General features: G+C 40.9%; 1 protein-coding gene across 1 annotated transcript; it reads right to left on the reverse strand.

Annotated features, from left to right (window-relative positions):
- Nucleotides 1-9,381: 9,381 nt before the first annotated feature.
- On the reverse strand, nt 9,382-10,440 carry LOC104232629 (uncharacterized). The gene has a single exon (XM_009785886.2). The coding sequence runs from the start codon at nt 10,198-10,200 to the stop codon at nt 9,469-9,471; it is 732 nt and encodes a 243-aa protein (XP_009784188.1). The 5' UTR covers nt 10,201-10,440; the 3' UTR covers nt 9,382-9,468.
- Nucleotides 10,441-20,835: the final 10,395 nt, after the last annotated feature.

Here is a 20,835-nt window from a genome sequence, read left to right on the forward strand (position 1 = left end):
GCAGACACAAACATAAACCCCAAGGACCAAAACCCGAATCAGCTGATGGCAGTAAGTCTCCGGAATGGGAGAGATTTAGACAGAGAGCAGGAAATTGCACAAGCCAGCAAGGATACTACACCAGCCACTCCAGTTCAATTAGAGGTAGAGGAACCAATAGAACTTACTGAAGTGGTGGTTGAGCAGAGTCAGGAGGAAAAAGGCAAAGAAAAGATGAATGAGCAAGTCACAGAACAGGTGGCACCTCTTGTGCCAGAAAATTCTAACAGAGAGAAGCCAACAAGCAATGCACAAAGGGTGATACATGTACCCTTCCCTCAGAGACTGGTCAAATAAAAGAAGCAGACCAATATAAGAAGTTCATGGAGATGCTGCGTCAAATTCAGTTGAATATTCCTTTGATGGATGCCTTGAGGGAGATTCCCGGTTATGCTAAGATGATGAAAGATCTAATGTCACGGAAGTTTGATTTTCAGGATCTATCCATTGTAACTCTGACACAGACCTGCAGCGCAGTGGTGGCAAAACCAATGGCTCAAAAGATGTCGGACCTAGGTAGCTTCACTATTCCATGCAGAATTGGAAGTTATGCCTTTGCAAAGGCGTTGTGTGATTTGGGAGCCAGCATAAATCTGATGTCGCTAGTTGTGTACACCAAACTGGGCATTGGTAGAGCTAGGCCAACTTTGATGCTGCTACAGCTGGCTGACCGCACAGTGAAGAGGCCCACTAGTATTCTTGATGATGTGTTGGTGCAAGTGGGGAAGTTCGTGTTCCCTGTAGACTTTGTTATCTTGGATTGTCAGGTGGATAAAGAGATACCCCTTATTTTAGGGAGACCATTTTTAGCCACTGGGAGAGCACTGATCGACTGTGAAACTGGGGAATTAAAAATGAGATTGAATGATGAAGAAGTCATATTCAATGTTCAACAATCTATGAGTAGACACAGTGACTATGCTAATTGCTCTCTAGTGGAAGCAGTGGATGTAATCCTGCAAGAAGATGATATGACCTTAACTGTAAAAGATCCATTGGAGGCATGTCTGATGAATTTAGAAGAAATGAATGGTGAAGGGTTAGCTGAATGGGTCATGGCACTGGAAGGCCGAGGATTTTGGTCAAGGGAACCTTAGTTTGAGTCCTTTGAGCTAGAAAAAAGGGCCACTCCTCCAGCAAAGCCATCAATAGAGGAACCACCCAAGTTGGAACTGAAGCCACTCCCAGATCATCTCAGGTATGTGTTCTTAGGCCCTGATTCGACCTTGCTTGTTATCATATCATCCGGTTTGCTAGATGTGTAGGTATAACGGCTCATATAGGTACTGCAGGAAAACAAGACTGCCATTGGCTGGACCATGGCAGACATAAAGGTTATCAGCTCAGCCTTTTGTATGCATAAGATTCTGCTGGAAGGGGGGTATAGACCTTCCAGGGAACACCAGCGAAGGCCGAACCCAAACATGAAAGAGGTTGTAAAGAAAGAAGTAATCAAATGGTTAGATGCGGGAATCATCTTCCCCATCTCTGATAGTAATTGGGTCAGTCACAGGGTGTGGTATCTGCATGGATTACAGGAAATTGAACACAGCCACCCGGAAGGACCATTTCCCCTTACCTTTCATTGACCAAATGTTGGATAGGCTGGCTGGGCGATCGCACTTCTGTTTCTTGGATGGATATTCAGGGTACAATCAGATATCAATATCCCCCGAAGATAGAGAGAAAACATCCTTCACCTGTCCGTATGGCATCTTTGCCTTTCGGAGAATGACTTTTGGGCTTTGCAATGCACCCGTGACTTTTCAATGGTGCATGTTAGACATCTTCACAGACATGGTGGAGGATATTATGGAGGTCTTTATGGATGATTTCTCCGTGGTGGGAGATTCATTCGAAGACTGTCTTCACAACTTAAGGAGAGTGCTTAAAAGATGTGTGGAGACAAACTTAGTGCTAAACTGGGAGAAGTGCCATTTTATGGTACAAGAAGGTATAGTCCTGGGGCATCGAGTGTCCAGTAAAGGAATTGAGGTCGACCATGCTAAGGTTGACATGATTGAGAAGCTACCACCGCCCACTTCAGTCAAGGCGGTGAGAAGTTTTCTTGGTCGCGCCGGGTTCTACCGACGTTTCATAAAAGATTTTTCCAAAATTGCTAACCCATTATGCAAACTGTTTGAAAAGGATCAGCCCTTTGTATTTTCTAATGATTGCAGGTTGGCATTTGAGGAACTGAAGAAGAGATTGATAACGGCACCCATCATTGTTGCACCCAACTGGGAACAACCATTTGAGCTCATGTGTGATGCCGGTGACTATGCTATAGGAGCAGTCTTAGGGCAGCGAAAAGATAAGCTGATGCACCCATTACTATGCAAGCAGAATGCTAAGCGGTGCACAGCTCAATTACACAGTGAAGGAGAAGGAGATGTTGGAGGTGGTATTTGCTTTTGACAAGTTCCGATCATATCTGATTGGCTCCTAGGTAATTGTATATACTAACCATGCAGCTCTCAGGTACCTAATTGAGAAAAAGGAGTCTAAGCCACGCCTGATTCGTTGGGTGCTACTGTTGCAAGAATTCGACCTCGAAATTCGTGATCGTAAGGGCACAGAAAATCAAGTCGCTAATTATCTATCGTGACTTGAAGGAGTTGAAAAATTAGTCGAGGTTGAAGAGATCCTGGAAACCTTTCCAGACGAGCAGCTGCTCGCAGCCAGTCTTGAGGCGCCATGGTATGTAGATTTTGCAAACTACCTGGCCTACGGTATTATTCCCTATGACCTTTCATCTATCCAAAAGAAAAAGTTTTATCGTGATTGCCACATGTATTATTGGGACGAGCCTTATTTGTTTAGAATCTGTGTTGATAATATGATCCGGAGGTATGTCCCCGAGATAGAATAATCTTCTATTTTGAAGGATTGTCACGCATCAGCATATGGAGGACATTTTGGAGGAGCCAGGATAGCTGCGAAAGTGCTAGAGGCCGGGTTATTTTGGCCAATAATGTTTAGAGATGCACACCTATGGGTGAAGGGCTGCGATGAATGTCATCAAACCGGGAACATTTCCCCTCGCCATGAGATGCCCATGAACCCGATTCAAGAGGTAGAGGTGTTTGATGTTTGGGGGATTGACTTCATGGGCCCCTTCGTCAGCTCATTTGGCAATAAATACATACTTGTTGTTGTGGATTACGTGTCTAAATGGGTGGAAGCTGCAGCGTTGCCCACTAATGATGCAATAGTGGTGATAGGTTTTGTGAAAAAGAATATATTCACCCGATTTGGGATACCAAGAGAGATCATCAGTGATGGAGGCACTCACTTCTGTAATAGAGCCTTTGAGAAATTGCTTGCAAAGTATGATGTACGCCACAAGGTGTCTACCCCTTACCATCCGCAAACCAGTGGGTAGGTTGAAGTGTACAACAGGGAGATAAAAAGTGTACTAACCAAGACGGTGAATGCCACACAAACTGATTGGGCAAAGAAGCTTGATGACGCACTCTAGGCCTATAAAACTACGTTCAAAACACCAATAGGTATGTCACCATATAAGTTGGTATTTGGGAAGGCCTGTTAACTGCCTGTGGAGCTAGAACATCGAGCTTGGTGGGCACTAAAACAATTGAACATGGATCCCTAAGCAGCTGGACAAAATCGACTGACAGAGTTGCATGAGGTGGAAGAATTTAGATATCAAGCCTTTGAAAGCATGAGGCTCTACAAGAAAAGAATGAAGAAGATGCATGACAAGCACATTGTGGACAGAAATTTCAAACCCGGTGATAAGGTATTATTGTATAATTCAAGGCTGAGATTGTTTCCGGGTAAGTTAAAGTCCCGATGGTCAGGTCCATTTAGAGTGGTGCAAATGTTTGCAAATGGAGCTGTTGAAATTGAGTCAGAAGATGGGACAAACAAGTTCTCAATAAATGGGCAAAGGTTGAAACATTACCTTGGAATAGCTGAAGAAAAAGGGAATATAGTGGTGATCAATTTGAAAGAACCCCAGTACACGAATGAGGAGTGAAGGCTCAACCACTTGTATCGTGCTGCGACGTTAAATCAGGCGCTGCGTGGGAGGAAACCCACGAATGTGTTGTAAGTGTAGTATGTAACTTCGTGTTTAGAAGACAAAAAACAAAATTGCCAGCCGCGACCGCGGAAATCACTAAACGTTGAATTTTTCACCGCGGCCACGGCTCTGGCCGCGGTGACTACCGCGGGAGACTTTGTCTCAGACCGCGACGTCGACCGCGACGACGACCGCTGATATTTGTTTTTCTTTTCCCACTCTTCTTTTAATTTTAAAACCCTTCCCTATATCAAAATAAACAACCCCCCCTAAAATCCCCGCTTCTCTCTCTCTCTCTAAAACCTAACCCTTCCCTCCATACTCTCTTCTTCTTATTCTTCCTCCTTCACAACATCCCCCATCTTTTTCCCCCAAGGTATGATTCCGACCCCACCTTCTCCTTTCCTTCTATTTTTTGTTGTATTATGCTTGTTAGAGTTGTTCTAATGTAGTGTTAGTGATAAGATTTTGTTTTGTTTAGTTTTTCTTCTTTTTAGTGTAATTTCATTTTTAGCATATGTTTGGTGAAGGGGCTGTGTTTTGAATGTGTGGAATGGTATTGTTGGTGGGTGATGGTTTAAAACAAAAAAAAGAAGTGTGGAATGTGTAAGTGTAGTGAATTGGGGAAGTCTTCTTGATTCTCTTGGGCCATGAATATGAAATAAAAAAATGCCTTGCCCACAATGTGTTTGTAAAATTGCCTCAATGGAGATATAAGGAGATGTTGTGACATGGTAGTGGTGAAGTCTGAGTAACCACCCATAGTCACCATTTTATGCTCATCCTAATACGTGTTTCTCTGTTTTGACAAGCATTATGAGTTCATCCCGTAAGAGACGAAACACCGGCTCCTCTGCGAGTGGCCTAGGAGGATCCTCATGATCTAGGGCCCAATCCAGCACACCACGATTTGATAGATCTCGGTTCGTCTCTGAAGAAGCAGAGGCGAGGTACAATCAGAAACTTGCCAAGAAGCTACTCCATGAGGTCCATATCGACAGGAAGGCATTGGTGAAGGAATGCCCCAATATGTTTGATGAGCTACGGAGGTGTCAACTAGACATCTTCTTTGAGGCTCCTGAGGAAGCCAATATTCAGCTAGTGAGGGAGTTCTATGCAAACCTGCCAGAACACGGGGACAAGGTTGTGACTGTGCGCAACACCCCGGTTAATGCTTCTATAGAGGTCATCCGCAAAGTGTATCGCCTCCTCGCGTTCACGGGTGATGATCATTACATCAAGGCTGGCTGCTCGATGGTTGACTGGGACAGAATTCTGGAGGTCATTTGTATACCTGGCAGACAACCCAAATGGGTAGCACAACCGATGACTCTACACTCTAAGTCGCTTACTTGGGAGGCCAAATGTTGGCTCACTGTCATCACCACTCGGTTCCTACCATCCAGCAATACCACCAATGTAAATGGTCCACAAGCCGCTATGATCTACTGCTTCATGACTCACCAAGGGTTTGATGTCGCCCGAGTCCTCTCTGAAGAAATGTTCATCCGGTCGCCCGAACTAAGCAAATGCGGCTACTTCCCTTCACTTGTCACCCGTCTATGCTGCCTTGCTAAGGTTCCTGAGAACTCCCGAGTTGATGGGAAATTACCTATGAAAACCCCTTTCCGGGCGAGAAAAATTGGTCAAGAGGGAAGAGAACCAGTGTAATGCAATGATGACTCGTCTGATGAGTCTGAGGATGATTTTGATGCTGCTGAAGCTACTGAGATCACAGCCCCTCCTAGAGGGGACGAGGCAGGATCATCACAGCCATGCCGGAGCACTCAGATGGATGCTCTGGAGCAGGAAATGACTGGACTGCGGACCTCCGTCACTGTCTTGGGGTCCCGCATGGATGTTGTGGCTGATTGACAGGTAAAGTCAGAAAAGAAGTTCATGGGCTGGTTGAGAGCACTGGGTCGTGCCTGCAACATGAACCCATACACAGTTTCGGATCAAGAGTGACCCTTCAGGGAAGTTTCTTTACCTTACTGCTTTTTATATTGTCAAGCCATGAGGACATGTCTTAATTTTAAGCGTGGGGTGGGGGACTTTGTTGTATGTTGTACTTGTGAATATTATCTACTTGTTGTTCTTGGTTGTATTTTGTGTTAGTGACTTTAGAAATAGAGTAACAGTTTTTTTTAGGAAGTTAAAATAGAAGCGACTTGTCCCGACGATGGATCTCTTTCGGCGGGGTTCTTGAGGGACCAAGTCGAGAATATTTTTTTTATGTCTTAGGTAGTGTAGTAACTCCCCCTTGATTTTTCTTTGGGCCACGGTTCTTTTCAAAGGGTTTTAGCTTGAACCGGGTATAGGTAGATTTTTTTGTTTTAGGTTAGGATTAATGGGTGACGAGCTTAAAATTGAAGAAGAAGAAAAAAACCCTTAGTGTTCTTACACCTGAACACGATAGACGCTAGAGTGTAACGCTTAGCTTCAAGGGTTGAATCTTGTTTAAGTGCCTTAAAAATTGTATGTTTGTACCTAATTTGAACACTCAAAAGAGAATGTTTTGATAAACTAATCCGGAGTGAATCATGTGCCATGTGGGTATGAGTATCATTGTATTCCATGCTGTACATTTGATGCCTAGAACTTGTCATGTGTGTTTGCAAAGCGAAATAGTATCTTTATTCGGTTTTAGAAATGATATAGGCATTTCTTTGTTGAACCAGACATATAAAGTGAACCCACCTGAATGCATTACATCTTAGTTAACCCCGTTGAGCCTATAAGCCTGTTTCTTTGGCAACCACAATGTAAACCTTAACTACTTGTTTGAATAGCCTGCTGTTTGAACTAATTTTCTTCCACTAAGCACTATAATGGTATTGAGATTATGAAAAAATAAAAGTATGGGGTGGTAGTTTGGTTTTTGAAGTGGAACCATGGAAATAGATAAAAGGTGCAGAATGTGGAGCGTAAAAAGAAAAGCACCACGAAAAGAAAAAAAAAGTTCATATATTTTGTAGTGATTAATAAGTGGTAGCTTGTACAAATTGCACCTAATGTATGGGAATGTTTAAATAAGTGTGGTGGAGTGTTGGCTTACAAAATGATGATTTTTTTTAGTTCAACGTAATTGTATTAAAAGTGCTTAGGGAGGTTAGTCACTATATCCAAATATATCCTACCCATCCCTTAGCCTACATTACAACCAAATAAAGTCCTATTAATCTTAGACTGAGTGGGGCTCGATTAGTCGAGTACTACACTAGGGGCAAGCCTATGGTGCATCTTTGTGGCATGTGAATGTTCTTTTTGGAGAGTGAGCGAATTCTGTCTATTTGAGTTCCTAATTGTTATCACTATCATTATATATATGGAACTACTCTCTTGTGTGATGTGAGGGCATGTGATTCACAAAGGAAAGGTGCATCTTGACTATTGTGTAGAGTGGTTGAGTAAGTGCAAATGTTACAGGGTACGAAAAACTTGATTCTTGAGGTAAAAGATGCTCACTACGAGGTGTAACTCTTGTGAAATGTTCTTGGAGTGAGTCGTTGAGGGAAAAGCATAGGGAATGAATTTTTATGGAGTGTGGTGAATTGCTCGAGGACTAGCAATAATTTAAGTGTGGGTGTTGATAATAGGCTATATAGTTTTTATGTACACCATAATTGCCCATGCTTTGTGGTTGTTTTATAATGTAAGTTGCCTATAAAATGGTTTAATTAACGTTATTTGGTTTTGCAGGGAATATAAGATTTGAGGAAGCAACATGAAGTATTTAGAGGTAATAACGTGAAGAAAACACCTATTCAAGAAGTACCCAGACACAAAAAGAGCAAAAAGAGAAGTAACGCGGAGACAAAAAGGCCCATCATACTCACCGCGGTCCGCGCCACAATTGGAGTCAGTGTCCTCCGCGGTCAGCGCCGCGGCTGCGGTGGCATGTTCACAGTCCAGAAATTTAAGGGGCCAAAGTATCAATTCGGGAAAGTTTTTGTAAAACCCTTATAAGATGTAGGAAACTCGCCCAAGAAAGGGAGCTTATTATTTTTTTAGAGTACCTTTGCAAGAAGAAGAAGTGTGAGTGATCACCCAAAAATATCATAGTTCTTATTCTCTTCTATCTTTCTGGTAATTTTCCATTATGAATATTTTCGTAGTTTATTCTTACGTTGTCATGAGTAGCTAAATACTTTAATCTAAGGTTTTGGTGAAACCCGTTGGGGATGACTTGGTTGTGATAGTAATATTATTTGAATTGGCTGTTAATCTCTATTTGTTCATCTACGTTTTGATTGTGGTTAGTTGAAAGGGCCCTCAATTATCCGTTCCTATTTATTATGTATCTTCTTGAGAGAGAGTGCATATTTAGGTAGTTGTTGGAACAACATCACTCCCGGAGTATAGACGAGAGTCATAACCGAGGGTTTAGAGGTTGGATTAGAGATAACGATACCTCGGGTGCGATATAAAAGAATGGTAATATGAATCTAGCTAGCGTAGCTTGAGAGAGTGCGTCTAGTAAATGATCATAATTACTCGAGAGAGATTTATGATAGCTGGAGAGTTCTTGATTGATAGAGCCAACTAAGGCATCGCTATAAAAGCATGCAACCAAGGAAATCACCAACGGGGGAAACCATTACCTTAGACCTTATTCCAACTGTTTACACATCAAGCATAGTTAATTTTCAGCTGTTAATTATTTTCAGTTGTTAGTTGTTAGAAATATCATCTATCGTGAATTACAAAGTTTCGGGAAGTTGATTATGTGAATTTAGTAAATCCGACAAAAGTAATTGATAGGTTAATTCTCTGTGGTTCGACTCTGGGCAAAAAAAAATTACTCAGATTATATTTGCTACGTCTGTGTGTGTCCTTGTATAAGGCATAGTTTGGCGTTATCAATGACATAGCCACTCTAACGGGCCGTGTACTTAATGCTATAAAATACTCCTCATTAAATGCTACCGGGTGGCAGGCATTTATTTTATCTTTGTAAGTATCATTCTCTCCGGTAACAGACCGTATCGTCTCCTTCAAATTCAACTATTTTTTGTCTTCGGCTCCACGTGTCACTTCTTCGTGCAATCATTTAATATAAACATATTTTATCCTATACACTTGAACCGAGAAAAACAAAGCGGTGATTGCATTAAATGTTTTCTTTTAAGGAATTAATAATCATATGGAAAAATATACTTATTGAGGAAAAAGAAACTAAGACTGCTCGACATCGAAGTGACAATTTTCTTCTTTTCTCTTTCCTTTTATATTACTCCTAGTTATTTTGTGAGAAAAAGCTAGAACAATGAGGAAGCAAGACAACTGAATAATGGACAAGCTAAGTATTCGTGTTATTTTTCAGATGATCACTAGAAAATTAACAAAAGAAGAAACAGAAGAAGATAGCGCGGAGCTAGTTAATACAAGTTAACTCTTTGGAGGCTCATATTATGATTAATATACCCAAAAGAAGTCGCTTGCTGGTTGAAAAGTTCAGAGTACATTTCCATGAAAAACTTGTCAACAATTTCAACATAAGTCGGGCAAGTGAGACGCGAGTAGTAGTAAAGAACTTCTTCAATATCCCTACCGTGCTCTTCGTTATTCTTCTCTAACATTTTCAATTCCCTTAGCTTTTGAGCCACCAAATAACTCCTTTCCTCTCTTAAGTCATCTCCTGGACTCGAAATTTCTTGGCATTTCTTCTTTCCTTCATACATAATCTTCTTCCTCTTTAAATCATCATTTGAGCCAAGAACTTGACAACTATCATGATCTTCACGTTCTTTTTCCAAAACCTGATAATTACTCTTTCTTGGGCTCACTTTGGTGAACCTAACGATCTTTTGGTGAACGTCGTCTTCTTGCCTTGAGATATTTGCTGATGGAGATATTATTTTATTCTTGCTTTTCCTCTTGGGTTTGTCCTTTCCGCAATCCCAATGGGTACTGAAGTCGGTATAATATTTTTCCAGCTCTGTGTAGCTTCGGTTGACATTGGTATCGGCTCCGCCAGCACAAAGAAGTAGGGGACTGCATGGAGGGCATTTTGGAAGCTTTTGGTATCCACCGGCGAAAAAGGATTTGACACTATCTAGGGTTTTTTGGAAGAGCTTTTTGGTAGAGGAAATGGAGGTTTTTAGAAACATTGGTATAACTGATTCTAGGGTAAGAACAAAGAAAAGTTGATATATCTTTCTTGTAGGGCTTGTTCTCCTGAATATGTCCTCATAAAGATGTAAGTATGGTAGAAGAACACAATGGAAATTGTTTAAGTACAATAGAAAGGGGATGAAACGATAGGAATGGAAAGACAGAAAGTTGAAGCTTTCTCTTTTTGTGATTCACTTTTCTTTTTGGTTGGAAATGATTCACTTTCTGTCTCCACACGCTCCCAATATGTTCCTTTATTTGCTTATTTAATTGTTCTTTTAATCTTTTAATGTAAACTTAAGTCTTTGTTATTGAAAGGTCGATACACCCTAGTTTTCCCTCACTATATTTATCCCCAATCTGGCCATAGATTTTGACATTTTTATTTTATTTTTTTTATTTGTTTTGAAAAATACCGTTTGATCATGAAATATGATCAGTTTTTTAGAAAATTTTGAAAAAAATTCATGTTCCCAAAAATTGCCCATGAAATTTTTTCTTCCACTCACAAAACATCGATTTTTTTAAAATAAAATACATGTCCAAACATAACTTCAACTTTTAAAATTAATTTTCAACACAACTTGTAAAACACTTTTTTCAAATATCAACCAAATTTATGTCCAAATGCTACCTCAAAATATGTAGTTATTACTTGTATATAGTATAGTACAACTAAAAGAAAAAAGGTAACGACCGTTTGATGAAAGTAATTCATGTGGAGTATAAAATAGTATCGTTACTTTTACTTTAGAAAGTGGAGGTTGGTGTGTTACCCTCTTTAGGAGAATGAAAGGAGCGGTGGTGGTTGAAAACTTGAAATCTGTCTTCTCTCCTGTCAATTCATATCCTTAATGAGCGCAGCAACTACTTAGTTTGCTCACTTGTTTATATCAATTTGATGTGAACTTCGAAATATATTATACTATATTGTTTTATATTTACTAGTTTATCCAATATTTGTAGATGAAAATCCCCTCTTCAAATCGCCTCCTACCGAGTATAGAGTTCTAAAATATAAAAATTGAGACCTAAATTCCAGACTTGCAGCCTCGCAATTGCGAAGAAATTCTCGCAAATGCGGCCACTGCAGTGTAAGAGGAAGTCGCAATTGTGACAATAGCTTCGCAGTTGAGAAGCCGGTCCTCGTCGCAAATGCGAGCCTACCCCAATCCTGAAAATCTCATAGTTGTGAAACTAGTCTCTCAATTGCGACACTTGAGCCTCCCCTGCCATGTTCGCAATTGTGAAACTGGTGCTCGCAATTGCGACATCAGAGCACCAGCACACCAGATTTTCTGTTTTCAGTCTAAAACATTCTGAATTACGTCTGAAATATCTACACAAGTCTAAAAATATCATACGAGCTTGCTCGCGTGATCAAAAAACAAAAATAACATCTAGAACTACAAATTTGACACCAAAACGCATGAATTTTAAAGTAAAGTTCAAGAATTTCTAGAATTGCAACTAAGCATACGAATCCTATCAAATCAACGCCAAATGTTACCAAATTTTGCAAAAAAATTCTAAATAACATAACAAATCTATTCCAAGTTCTAAAATCAAATTCCGAACCCAATAGCCAAAAGTCAACCTATAGTTAAACTTGTAAACCTCAAATTGTCAATTTTCGGCAAAATAACAGAAATCAACCTACGATTCTCCGAATTTGATTCCGGATATATGCTCAAGTCTAAAATCATAATACCAATCTATCGGAGCCTTAAAAATATGGTTCCGGGATCTTTTTCACAAAATTTAAAGTTTGGTCAATATTATCAACTTAGGCTTCTAAAAGCCAAAGGGTCTAAATCAATCCAAAATCTTTCTGGAACGAAAACAATTAACCCAGCAAGTCATAAAACCTAAATCACACGTATGTGAAGCATCAAAAGGGGAAACAGGGCGCAAATATATAAAATGATAGTCGGGTCGTTACACACATATATTCAAGTAATTGTTCGAGGTAGAACAAAAAAGGACAAGCCCCAAGAGAATATCACAAGTTCTCTACAAAGCCAAAGACTACTGATATCAATATTATTCTTTAATCTATGTTACTGTAACAATCCGGCCTGTTGTTTTGAGTATTATAGCCCCGTTCCCCTAGTTATTACTTATTCTATATTCATTTGTGGTTATGTGACTTGCCGAAGTGGTTGGTTATGTTTAGAGTATTTTGGAATGAATTGGGATATTTAGTCCTAAGGTTGGAAACTTAAGTTGAGAGAGTTAACTGGATGTTGACTGATGTGTAAACGGCTCCAGAATAGAGCCTTGATGGTTCCGATAGCTTTGTATGGTGATTTTGGACATAGGCATATGTCCGGATATAGATTTGGAGGTCAGTGGGTCGTTTCGGCTTGAATTGGTAAAAGTTGGAAAGTTTGACCGAGAGTTGATTTTATTGATACCAGAATTGGACTTTGTTTTTTGGTAGTTGGAGAAGGTTCGTTGTGTAATTTATGAATAGTGTGCAAATTTTAAGGTCAATCGGAGTTGGTTTGATAGCTTTCGACATCAATTTTAGAAGTTGAAAATCCATTAGTTTCACTAGGCTTGAATTGGGTTGCGATGCATGTTTTTGATGTTGTTTGATATTATTTGAGGCTTCAACTAAGTTCGTATCGTGTTTTAGGACCTGTTGATATGTTTGAATAGGGTCCCGAGAGCCTCGGGGATGATTCAGACAAAGTTCGCCTTCATTTTGGCCTTATAGAACTGCTGATCTGGTGTATGGTGCAGTCTTCATCATGTTCGCGACATGGGGATCGTGTTCGCATGGATTTGTTCAATGGCAGGAGGTTTTGTGCTTCGCATAGATTTCACGACTTGGGATTTTCTCTCCCTCACCCATCCGGCCAAGGATTCCAATACACAATTAAGGTGAGTTTTTAAGTGTATTTTTTGATGATTTCGCTTCTTAATCACTAGTAACAATCAGGTTTTGATTGGATTCCACAGGATTTCTTCAAAATTTCAAGAACACCCCAAAATTTAACTTTCAAGATTTGGTCTACAAGAGGTAATCCTTCGCCATTAGACCTACATGTATGGATTCTTAGTGAATATATGAGCAAGAAATAAGTTCTAGCACTTATGGGATGGTGATTGGAAGCCATAAGTCCTTAACCTAGATTATTGGGTGTTGTAGAGATTTTGTAATGAGTGAGTAAGTAAAAGTTGGTTGATGTGAGTTTATTGATGATTATAACTATGCTAAGAAGGTATTTAGTGGACAAAGGATGTTATAGTATCTCTTGTTGGTGGGAAGTGGGGATTGTTGGATGAAGAAACACCATTAATAGAGGTAGTTGGATGCTATGCACTCTAGGCGCTTGATAAAATGCGAAAATGACCAAAAACCTAATAATTTTTACTAATATTGGTCCAATAGAATTATATTGATGTAGATTGAAGTTGTAAGAGTAGTGGGAGGTTTTAGTATCACTAAAGAGCTCCATCAAGGTATGAAGGCTAAACTCATTTTTTTCTAGTATCAGAATTCTCGTACTCTTACAAAACTCCATCGTATGTAGTTCGAACTTGAAACATTACGGATGTAGGATATTCAAGCTAGTAAATTGATACACATATTGCATAACGTGTCAGGACCCTCATGTGTTAATGGTTCTCTATTTTTACTTAATTATGTTATACCCTCTTTGGGAAGAAAGTTTTATATGAAATCAATGTGATCAAACTCTTATTTCCTATTTGATGAGATCTTATGCACTCATATTTTTGTTAAGTTCAAAGGTGCTAAAGAGTTTGATTTGAAAGAAAATCTTTTATACAAACTGTTATCATTTTGAGAATCCAAGTTGTGGTATTGTGATTGCACTCCACCCGCACAGATTGGGGTATGGTGACAGAGGCTTTGTGTAGAGTTGTGGTATTATGGTTACACCTCCACCTGTACACATTGGAGTGAGGCGGAAGGGCCGCTTTGTGTAGAGTTGTGGTACTATGGTTATACCTCCACCCGCACACATTAGAGTGAGGCGATAAGGCCGCTTTGTGTAGAGATTGTGGTAATGTGACTGCACCCCTACCCACAAACATTAAGGTAAGGCGGTAGAGCCGCTTTGTGTAGAGATTGTTGTATTGTGATTTCACCTCCATCCGCACACATTGGGGTGAGGAGGCAGGGCCACTTTGTGTAAAGGTTGTTATAGAGAATCCCCGACTTGAAATTTATAAATGTTATTGAAAGCTTTAAATAAATTTGCTATGGTTTTAATGGCTACCTAAGCCCTTTTATTGTTTCCATGATTCATCACATTCATGTTGTAGTTCCAAATCCTTGAAGAGGTGTTTGGTTTTTCATACTAGTACTATTCGATATGTACTAACGTCTCTTTTTGCCGGGGGCGCTACATCTTTAATGGATGCAGGTGGTTCCACAACAGGCGGTATTGGTCAGTGATAGCGATGCCCCCTCTTCTTAGCTGACTTGGTGAGCCCCATTTCAGTTCAGGGTCGTGTATCTTTTGTTCCATCTGTATTATATTTTGAGGTATAGCCGGTGTCTCGGCGCTATCTTTGTACTCCTTCATATCTATTAAATGCTTCACAGATATAGTGTGGGTTGTTTGTTGGTGCTGGGAACGTCAAACTAGTTATGTTGTATTTGAATCACTTGTTCCACTTCAAACTATGAAAGTGTGTGTATTTTTAGACGTTAAAATAAAATAACTAATGGTAATAAACTGGTATTGTATACATGATCTCCCTATTGCCTAATTTACAAAAATATATGTTCTCTTTATTCATGGGTGAGTTTGGGTAGAAGGCAATCTAGCAGGCTTTCTCGGCCGGATTATCTCAGTTGAGCACCGGTCGTGCTCCCCAAGGTCAGGGCATGACAAGCTTAGTATCAGAGCTAAGGGTTTTAAAGTGTCCGAGGATATCTCGAAGCCATTTCTAGTAGAGTCCTTCTTGTTCGGTATGTTGTCGGCCACATCTATAATTAGGAGGCTACTTGGGCATTTAGGAATGTTACCCTTCTTCAACACTCCAGATCGTGCGATAGAGATTGACTATAATATTGTCTTCTAACTCATGTGTTGAGGTTAAGGGTAAGTTTAACTGCTCTTTCATCTATTCCAAGTAATATTTTCAAATGACATGGCAAATGGGTAAAGGCCTGATTATTAAGGAGATGTCACATGTATCATGTTGAATGAGTGGTATGGACATATAAGATAGGTATATAGTACCGAGAGCATACTTTATATGAGAAAAGTGTTAAAAGTGGTTACCTACCTCCAAGGAGACATTGACATGATAAATAAGACCTAAGCTTAACTAGTACATGTGGATAGTGTGAGAACCATGTATATGATCCTAAGGTGTAAAAGAAAATTTGTTACATAGGCATGTGATATATGGAAGGCATGACCTAGAAAGTAATTATGAAAGTGTAGGTCTCTCACGGAAGACAAGAAGTTATGAAAGGAGAGTCAATTGAATTCACAATGTTACAAAAATCCCATAAATGTGCGAAGTTGTGTTACCTCCTAAAAGATATTGACATGAGAAATTTGGATCCAAACATGTGCAGCTGAATAAGAGTAGAGCACTTACGAGGTTAGAACCATGGCGACTTAAATCTCCCTAATAGTCGATCATATACAAGAGGATAAGATATTTGAAACATATGTCCCTCAAGTTGCTAAATTCAAGACTTGTGTCGAAATCTAAAAACATTCACCCCAGGTGGGGAGGAAGGGCCATGGTGAGGCTACTTAAGTACAATAAAATAAGAGTAGACCATGTAGCTATAATGTTTGGATATTTTGTTGAATACATGTGTAGTTTAGAAAAGTGGCAAGGGATAATGTGATTCTCTGAAAGGATATGCTAATGATAGACCACTAGTACACCAAAAATGTGGATGATTAAGAAAGGTAAATTCATCATATATGACAATGTACAGGACAAGGTCAACGATCCTAGGAACTAAGAGTAAGGTTTGTAAAAAGGTTTTATACTTATTAGAGAATCAAGGATAATGGAACCCAGGAAAGTACTGTAGATCAACTGTGAAAGGCTTGTGAGATTTTTGAATGAGTTAATCGTGGATTTGCGATTTAGTTAAAGTTTCAAGAATCTAAGGAAGGTGAAATGAGTGGAAGAAATAAATGTAATGCTATAATAACCTAAGAGTGCATAACTATTCACAACCTAGGAAGAATGAGACTAGAAGAATTGAAAGAAAATCTATAAATTGAGGTGGTCATAGTATCACAAAATAGTTTACACCAGAATTGTGGATTCGCCTAGAGCACAATGTTAATAAAAGGTATAAAGTATCAACCGTAATGCAACCAACTTGGGTGACACTAAATATCAACTAAAAAATTTAGAGGGAGTTCATGTCTACATATTACAATGGATAGTGAGACTACTGGTGGTGAAGTGGTAGTGTGGTAAACTCAACAAACTAGGGACACTGATACTACGCGTTCATGGGAGGCAGCAAGTGTGTGGTACAATCAACTATGCATTAAGGGCAAAGTGGGATGGGAATGAATTGTCCAGTCACATATAAAAGATAGTACCAGCATATTGTCTCGACCAAAGAGCGATCAAAAAGGGAAAAACAACACAATCTACCAAAACGACAAAGGAAAATGTTCGAAATAGATTGAGAGAGGACGAACACTTGTTACGAAACAGACATGCTTAGCATGATAACTCTCAAGTTGCAATACCAAGAAACACTATTAGTAGCTACAATACTAGGAATAAAGTGTGCTTTGGAGTGTTAACAGTAAAGAGGGATCGTGAGAATGTTCAAAGGGAAAGTGGAATGGTTTCTTAAATCCTATAAGGCAGATAAGGAGGAAAGAAGGTGGCTAAGAAAGGTCTGAGCACAATGTTACTTTACATTTGATGCAATGTCGTTCAAGTTGATGTTATCAGGGTGTGTTCGCAAGCTAGTATATGTTATTCATTTGAAACAGAAGGTCCTATAAGAAAACTCATCAAGTAATGTCTTTTGTTGAGAATTTGGAGGAGCAAGTTGCAAGTATTTTGTTCAATTGCCTATAATCAATGCACATCCTCATTGTGCCATCCTTTTTCTTCACAAATAGAACCAATGCACCCCAAAGTGACACACTAGGCCGAATAAACCCCTTATCAAGGAGTTCCTAAAGCTGTTCCTTTAACTCCTTCAACTCCGCTGGTGTCATACGATACGGAAGAATAGAAATGGGCTGAGTTCCCGGCACCAGATCAATACCGAAATCAATATCCCTATCCGGTGGCATGCCCGACAGGTCTGCAGGAAACACATCTAGAAAATTCCTCACAAATGGGACAGAATCAATACTGGGAGCCTCAGCTCTAACATCCCTCACGAAGGCTAGATACGAAAGGCATCCCTTCCCAACCATACGCTGAGCCTTCAAGAATGAGATCACTCTGCTGGGAACATAATCGGTCAAGCCTCGCCACTCGATCCGTGGCACACTTGGTATGGCCAATGTAATTGTCTTAGCATGATAGTCCAGAATAGCACGACACGGAGATAGCCAATCCATGCCCAAAATGTCATCGAAATCCACCATGCTCAATAATAATAGATCCACTTGGGTCTCCAGACCCCCAATAGTCACCACACATGACCGGTACACATGGTTTACAACAACAGTACCGCCCACCGGGGTACATACATGAACATGTAAGGCAAAAAACTCACGGGGCATACCTAAATAACGAGTAAAATACGAGGACACATAAGAAGAGGTGGAACTGGGATCAAATAATACAGAGGCATCTTTGTGGCAGACTGAAACAATACCTGAAATCACGTCATTTGAAGTAGCAACATCTTATCTACCCGGAAAGGCATAGAAAACGAGCCTGACCACCACCTGATCGACCTCCCCTCTAGGGCGACCCCTGGCTGCCTGACCTCCACCTTAGCTAGCTGGGCGGGTGGTGAAGTAACTAGAGTAGGAGTCGAGGGTTGATCCCTCTACTGAGACTGACCATCACGAAGATATGGACACTGCTTCCTCATATGCTCAAACTCTCTACACTCATAATAACTCCCCGGTGCTGGAGATAGGGACTGAAGGGAACCCCTTGCACCGGAATGACCAGTAAGAGGACCTGGCATGGAAGAACCCTGGACTGATGCAGCACGAGACGATCTTTGAGCTGGAAGGGCACTAAGTGATGAGTGGCCCTGACGAGAACTATGAAAGCCATGACCTGATGATGCTCCACAGTAACCTGGGTGAGCTGAATGAGTCTGCCTGAATGAACGACGTCTACCCTGCTGGAACTGACCCCTCGAAGGAGCACTACTAAAGCTACCAGATCCCCGAGGGCTCTTGGCCTCCCTCTCCTGTCGCTCCTGTCGGCGAACTGTCTCAATCTCACGAGCGATATCAATAACCTCCTTGAAGGTAGCACCTGTCACCCTCTCCCTAGTCATGAGAATCCGAAGCTGATACGTAAGGCCATAAACAAACCTCTTGATCCTCTCTCGGTCGGTGGGAACCATCCAAACTGCATGACGGGCTAATTTAGAGAACCGCATCTCATACTGCATCACCGTCATCTCCCCCTGATGTAGCTGCTCAAACTGCCTACACAGCTCTTCTCGGTGTGACTGTGGTACATACTTCTCCAAGAAGAGAACAGAGAACTGCTTCCAAGAAACTGTGGGCATCCTCTCCCTCTGCACCTCTAAATGTCCGAGGCTGGAGTCTACCAAACCTCTCAAGTCGACGATGTTCATCATCCGACATAACTGGTACCACAAACTCCTGAGCTGGTGCAACCAGCTGGGCTGGAGGTGCCCCCAGTGTCTGGAGTCCCTGCATAACCTGCTCAGGTGTGCGGGCAACGGGAGTCTGGGTGCCTCCCCCTTCCTGAGAAGTAGCTGCGGTCATAGTAACTGAGACTGCCTGAACCAAACCGGTACACACTAATAAGATCTGAGCTAAATCCTCCTAAAAGCCTGGAATCACAATGGGCACAGCTGGTGCCTGAGCTGGTGCTGCTGTAGCGTCCAAAACTGGGACCTGATCCTAAACGGGGGCAGCTGGTGGATCTGCAGGTGCTGCCCTAGCTGCCCTGCCCCTGCCACGCCTTGACTACGACCTCGGCCTCTAGTGGCCCCAGTTGGTGGAACTGGTGGCCGTCCACCCCGCCCAATAGCTCTTGTCGTCACCATCTGTGAGAGAATGGAATAATAGAAGTTTAGTATTCGGATCAATAAGTTCGCACGACAAGAATTTCAAGAATATGAAGAATTTTCCTAAAGGTTCTGAAGCCTCTCAAGGATAAATACAGACGTCTCAGTACCGATCCACGAGACTCTACTAAACCGACTCATGACTCGCGAGACCTATATAACCTTGGCTATGATATCAACTTGTCATAACCCCAAATACCGGTCGTGATGGTGCCTATCACATTACTAGGCAAACCAACCAATCAACTAACACGACCCATTTTCCTTTAATATTTAAGCCATTTTCTAGCACAGGTTTTAAATACTGAAGTCATTATAAGCGTTAAAACAACAGAAATATACGGACGGTCAAAATAACAATAACTACATAGCCCCAACAATCTGGTGTCACGAGTCTAGAGCCTCTAATAAAAGCCTGAATATCTAATACATCAATAGTCTAGGAAACACGGAAAGATAATAAGATAAGAGGGAGAGAACAGCGCTGTGGACGCCATGCAGCTACCTCGAAGTCTCCGTCAAATACTGAAACAGCTAAAAGCCCTCACTCGGCCGCTTGGGCACCTGCATCTGCACACAAGGTATATGGAGTAACGTGAGTACGCCAACTCAGTAAGTAACTAAAGTAAATAAGGACTGAAAGCAGTGACGAGCAGTTCAAAACATATAGCTTAAAAATCAGTCTCGTCATAAATATCATCATTTCCAGTTTAAACATTGAAATCATTTACTTAGAAATATTACCCAACATAGGCTTATTTAAAAGAAGAGTGAAAACAGTGAAATCATCATAATAGGGCCCCTCGGGCAAGGAATCACTCAGAATATGGCCCTTCGGGCAGCCTCTCAGTCACTCGGCTCATTATATCTCATAATAATAATAGAAATCATAGTAATCGCTGAGGCGTGTAGCCCCATCCATATATTTATAGTCAACTATGCTCACTGGGGGTGTGCAGACTCCGGAGGGGCTCCTACAACCCAATTATCATATTCCTGCAGCGTGCAGCCCGATCCAATATACATATCGCTACGGCGTGTAGCCCCGGTCCAGTATATATAAATCGCTGCGGCGTGCAGCCCGATCCATATAAGTATCACTGCAGCGTGCAACCCGACCCCTAATATATACAAATCATATCCTCTCTATTAGGTTCTCAACATCTCTTAGTCACTAACCTCGCAGCCTCTCGGGAACAACAATAGAAATTAGGGAACTCAGCCCAAACAGTCCTCACAATTAGAAGTGGAAAGATAAAACTAGTTTTAAATATTTAAACAGGTAAGACATGACTGAGGATATGTTTTTAGCAAGTAATAGTAAGGAAAAACAGTCAAAATGCCCCTAAGGGTTGCTACAGGTCGGCACAAAGCCCCAAACATGGCATACAACCCATAATATGGTATA

This window comes from Nicotiana sylvestris, chromosome 11 (assembly GCF_000393655.2).
Source record: "Nicotiana sylvestris chromosome 11, ASM39365v2, whole genome shotgun sequence".
NCBI classification, from domain to species: Eukaryota; Viridiplantae; Streptophyta; class Magnoliopsida; order Solanales; family Solanaceae; genus Nicotiana; species Nicotiana sylvestris.

Coding starts and splice junctions, on each gene's coding strand:
- LOC104232629 (XM_009785886.2), bottom strand. CDS start 10,200: ATGTTTCTAAAAACCTCCATTTCCTCTACCAAAAAGCTCTTCCAAAAA.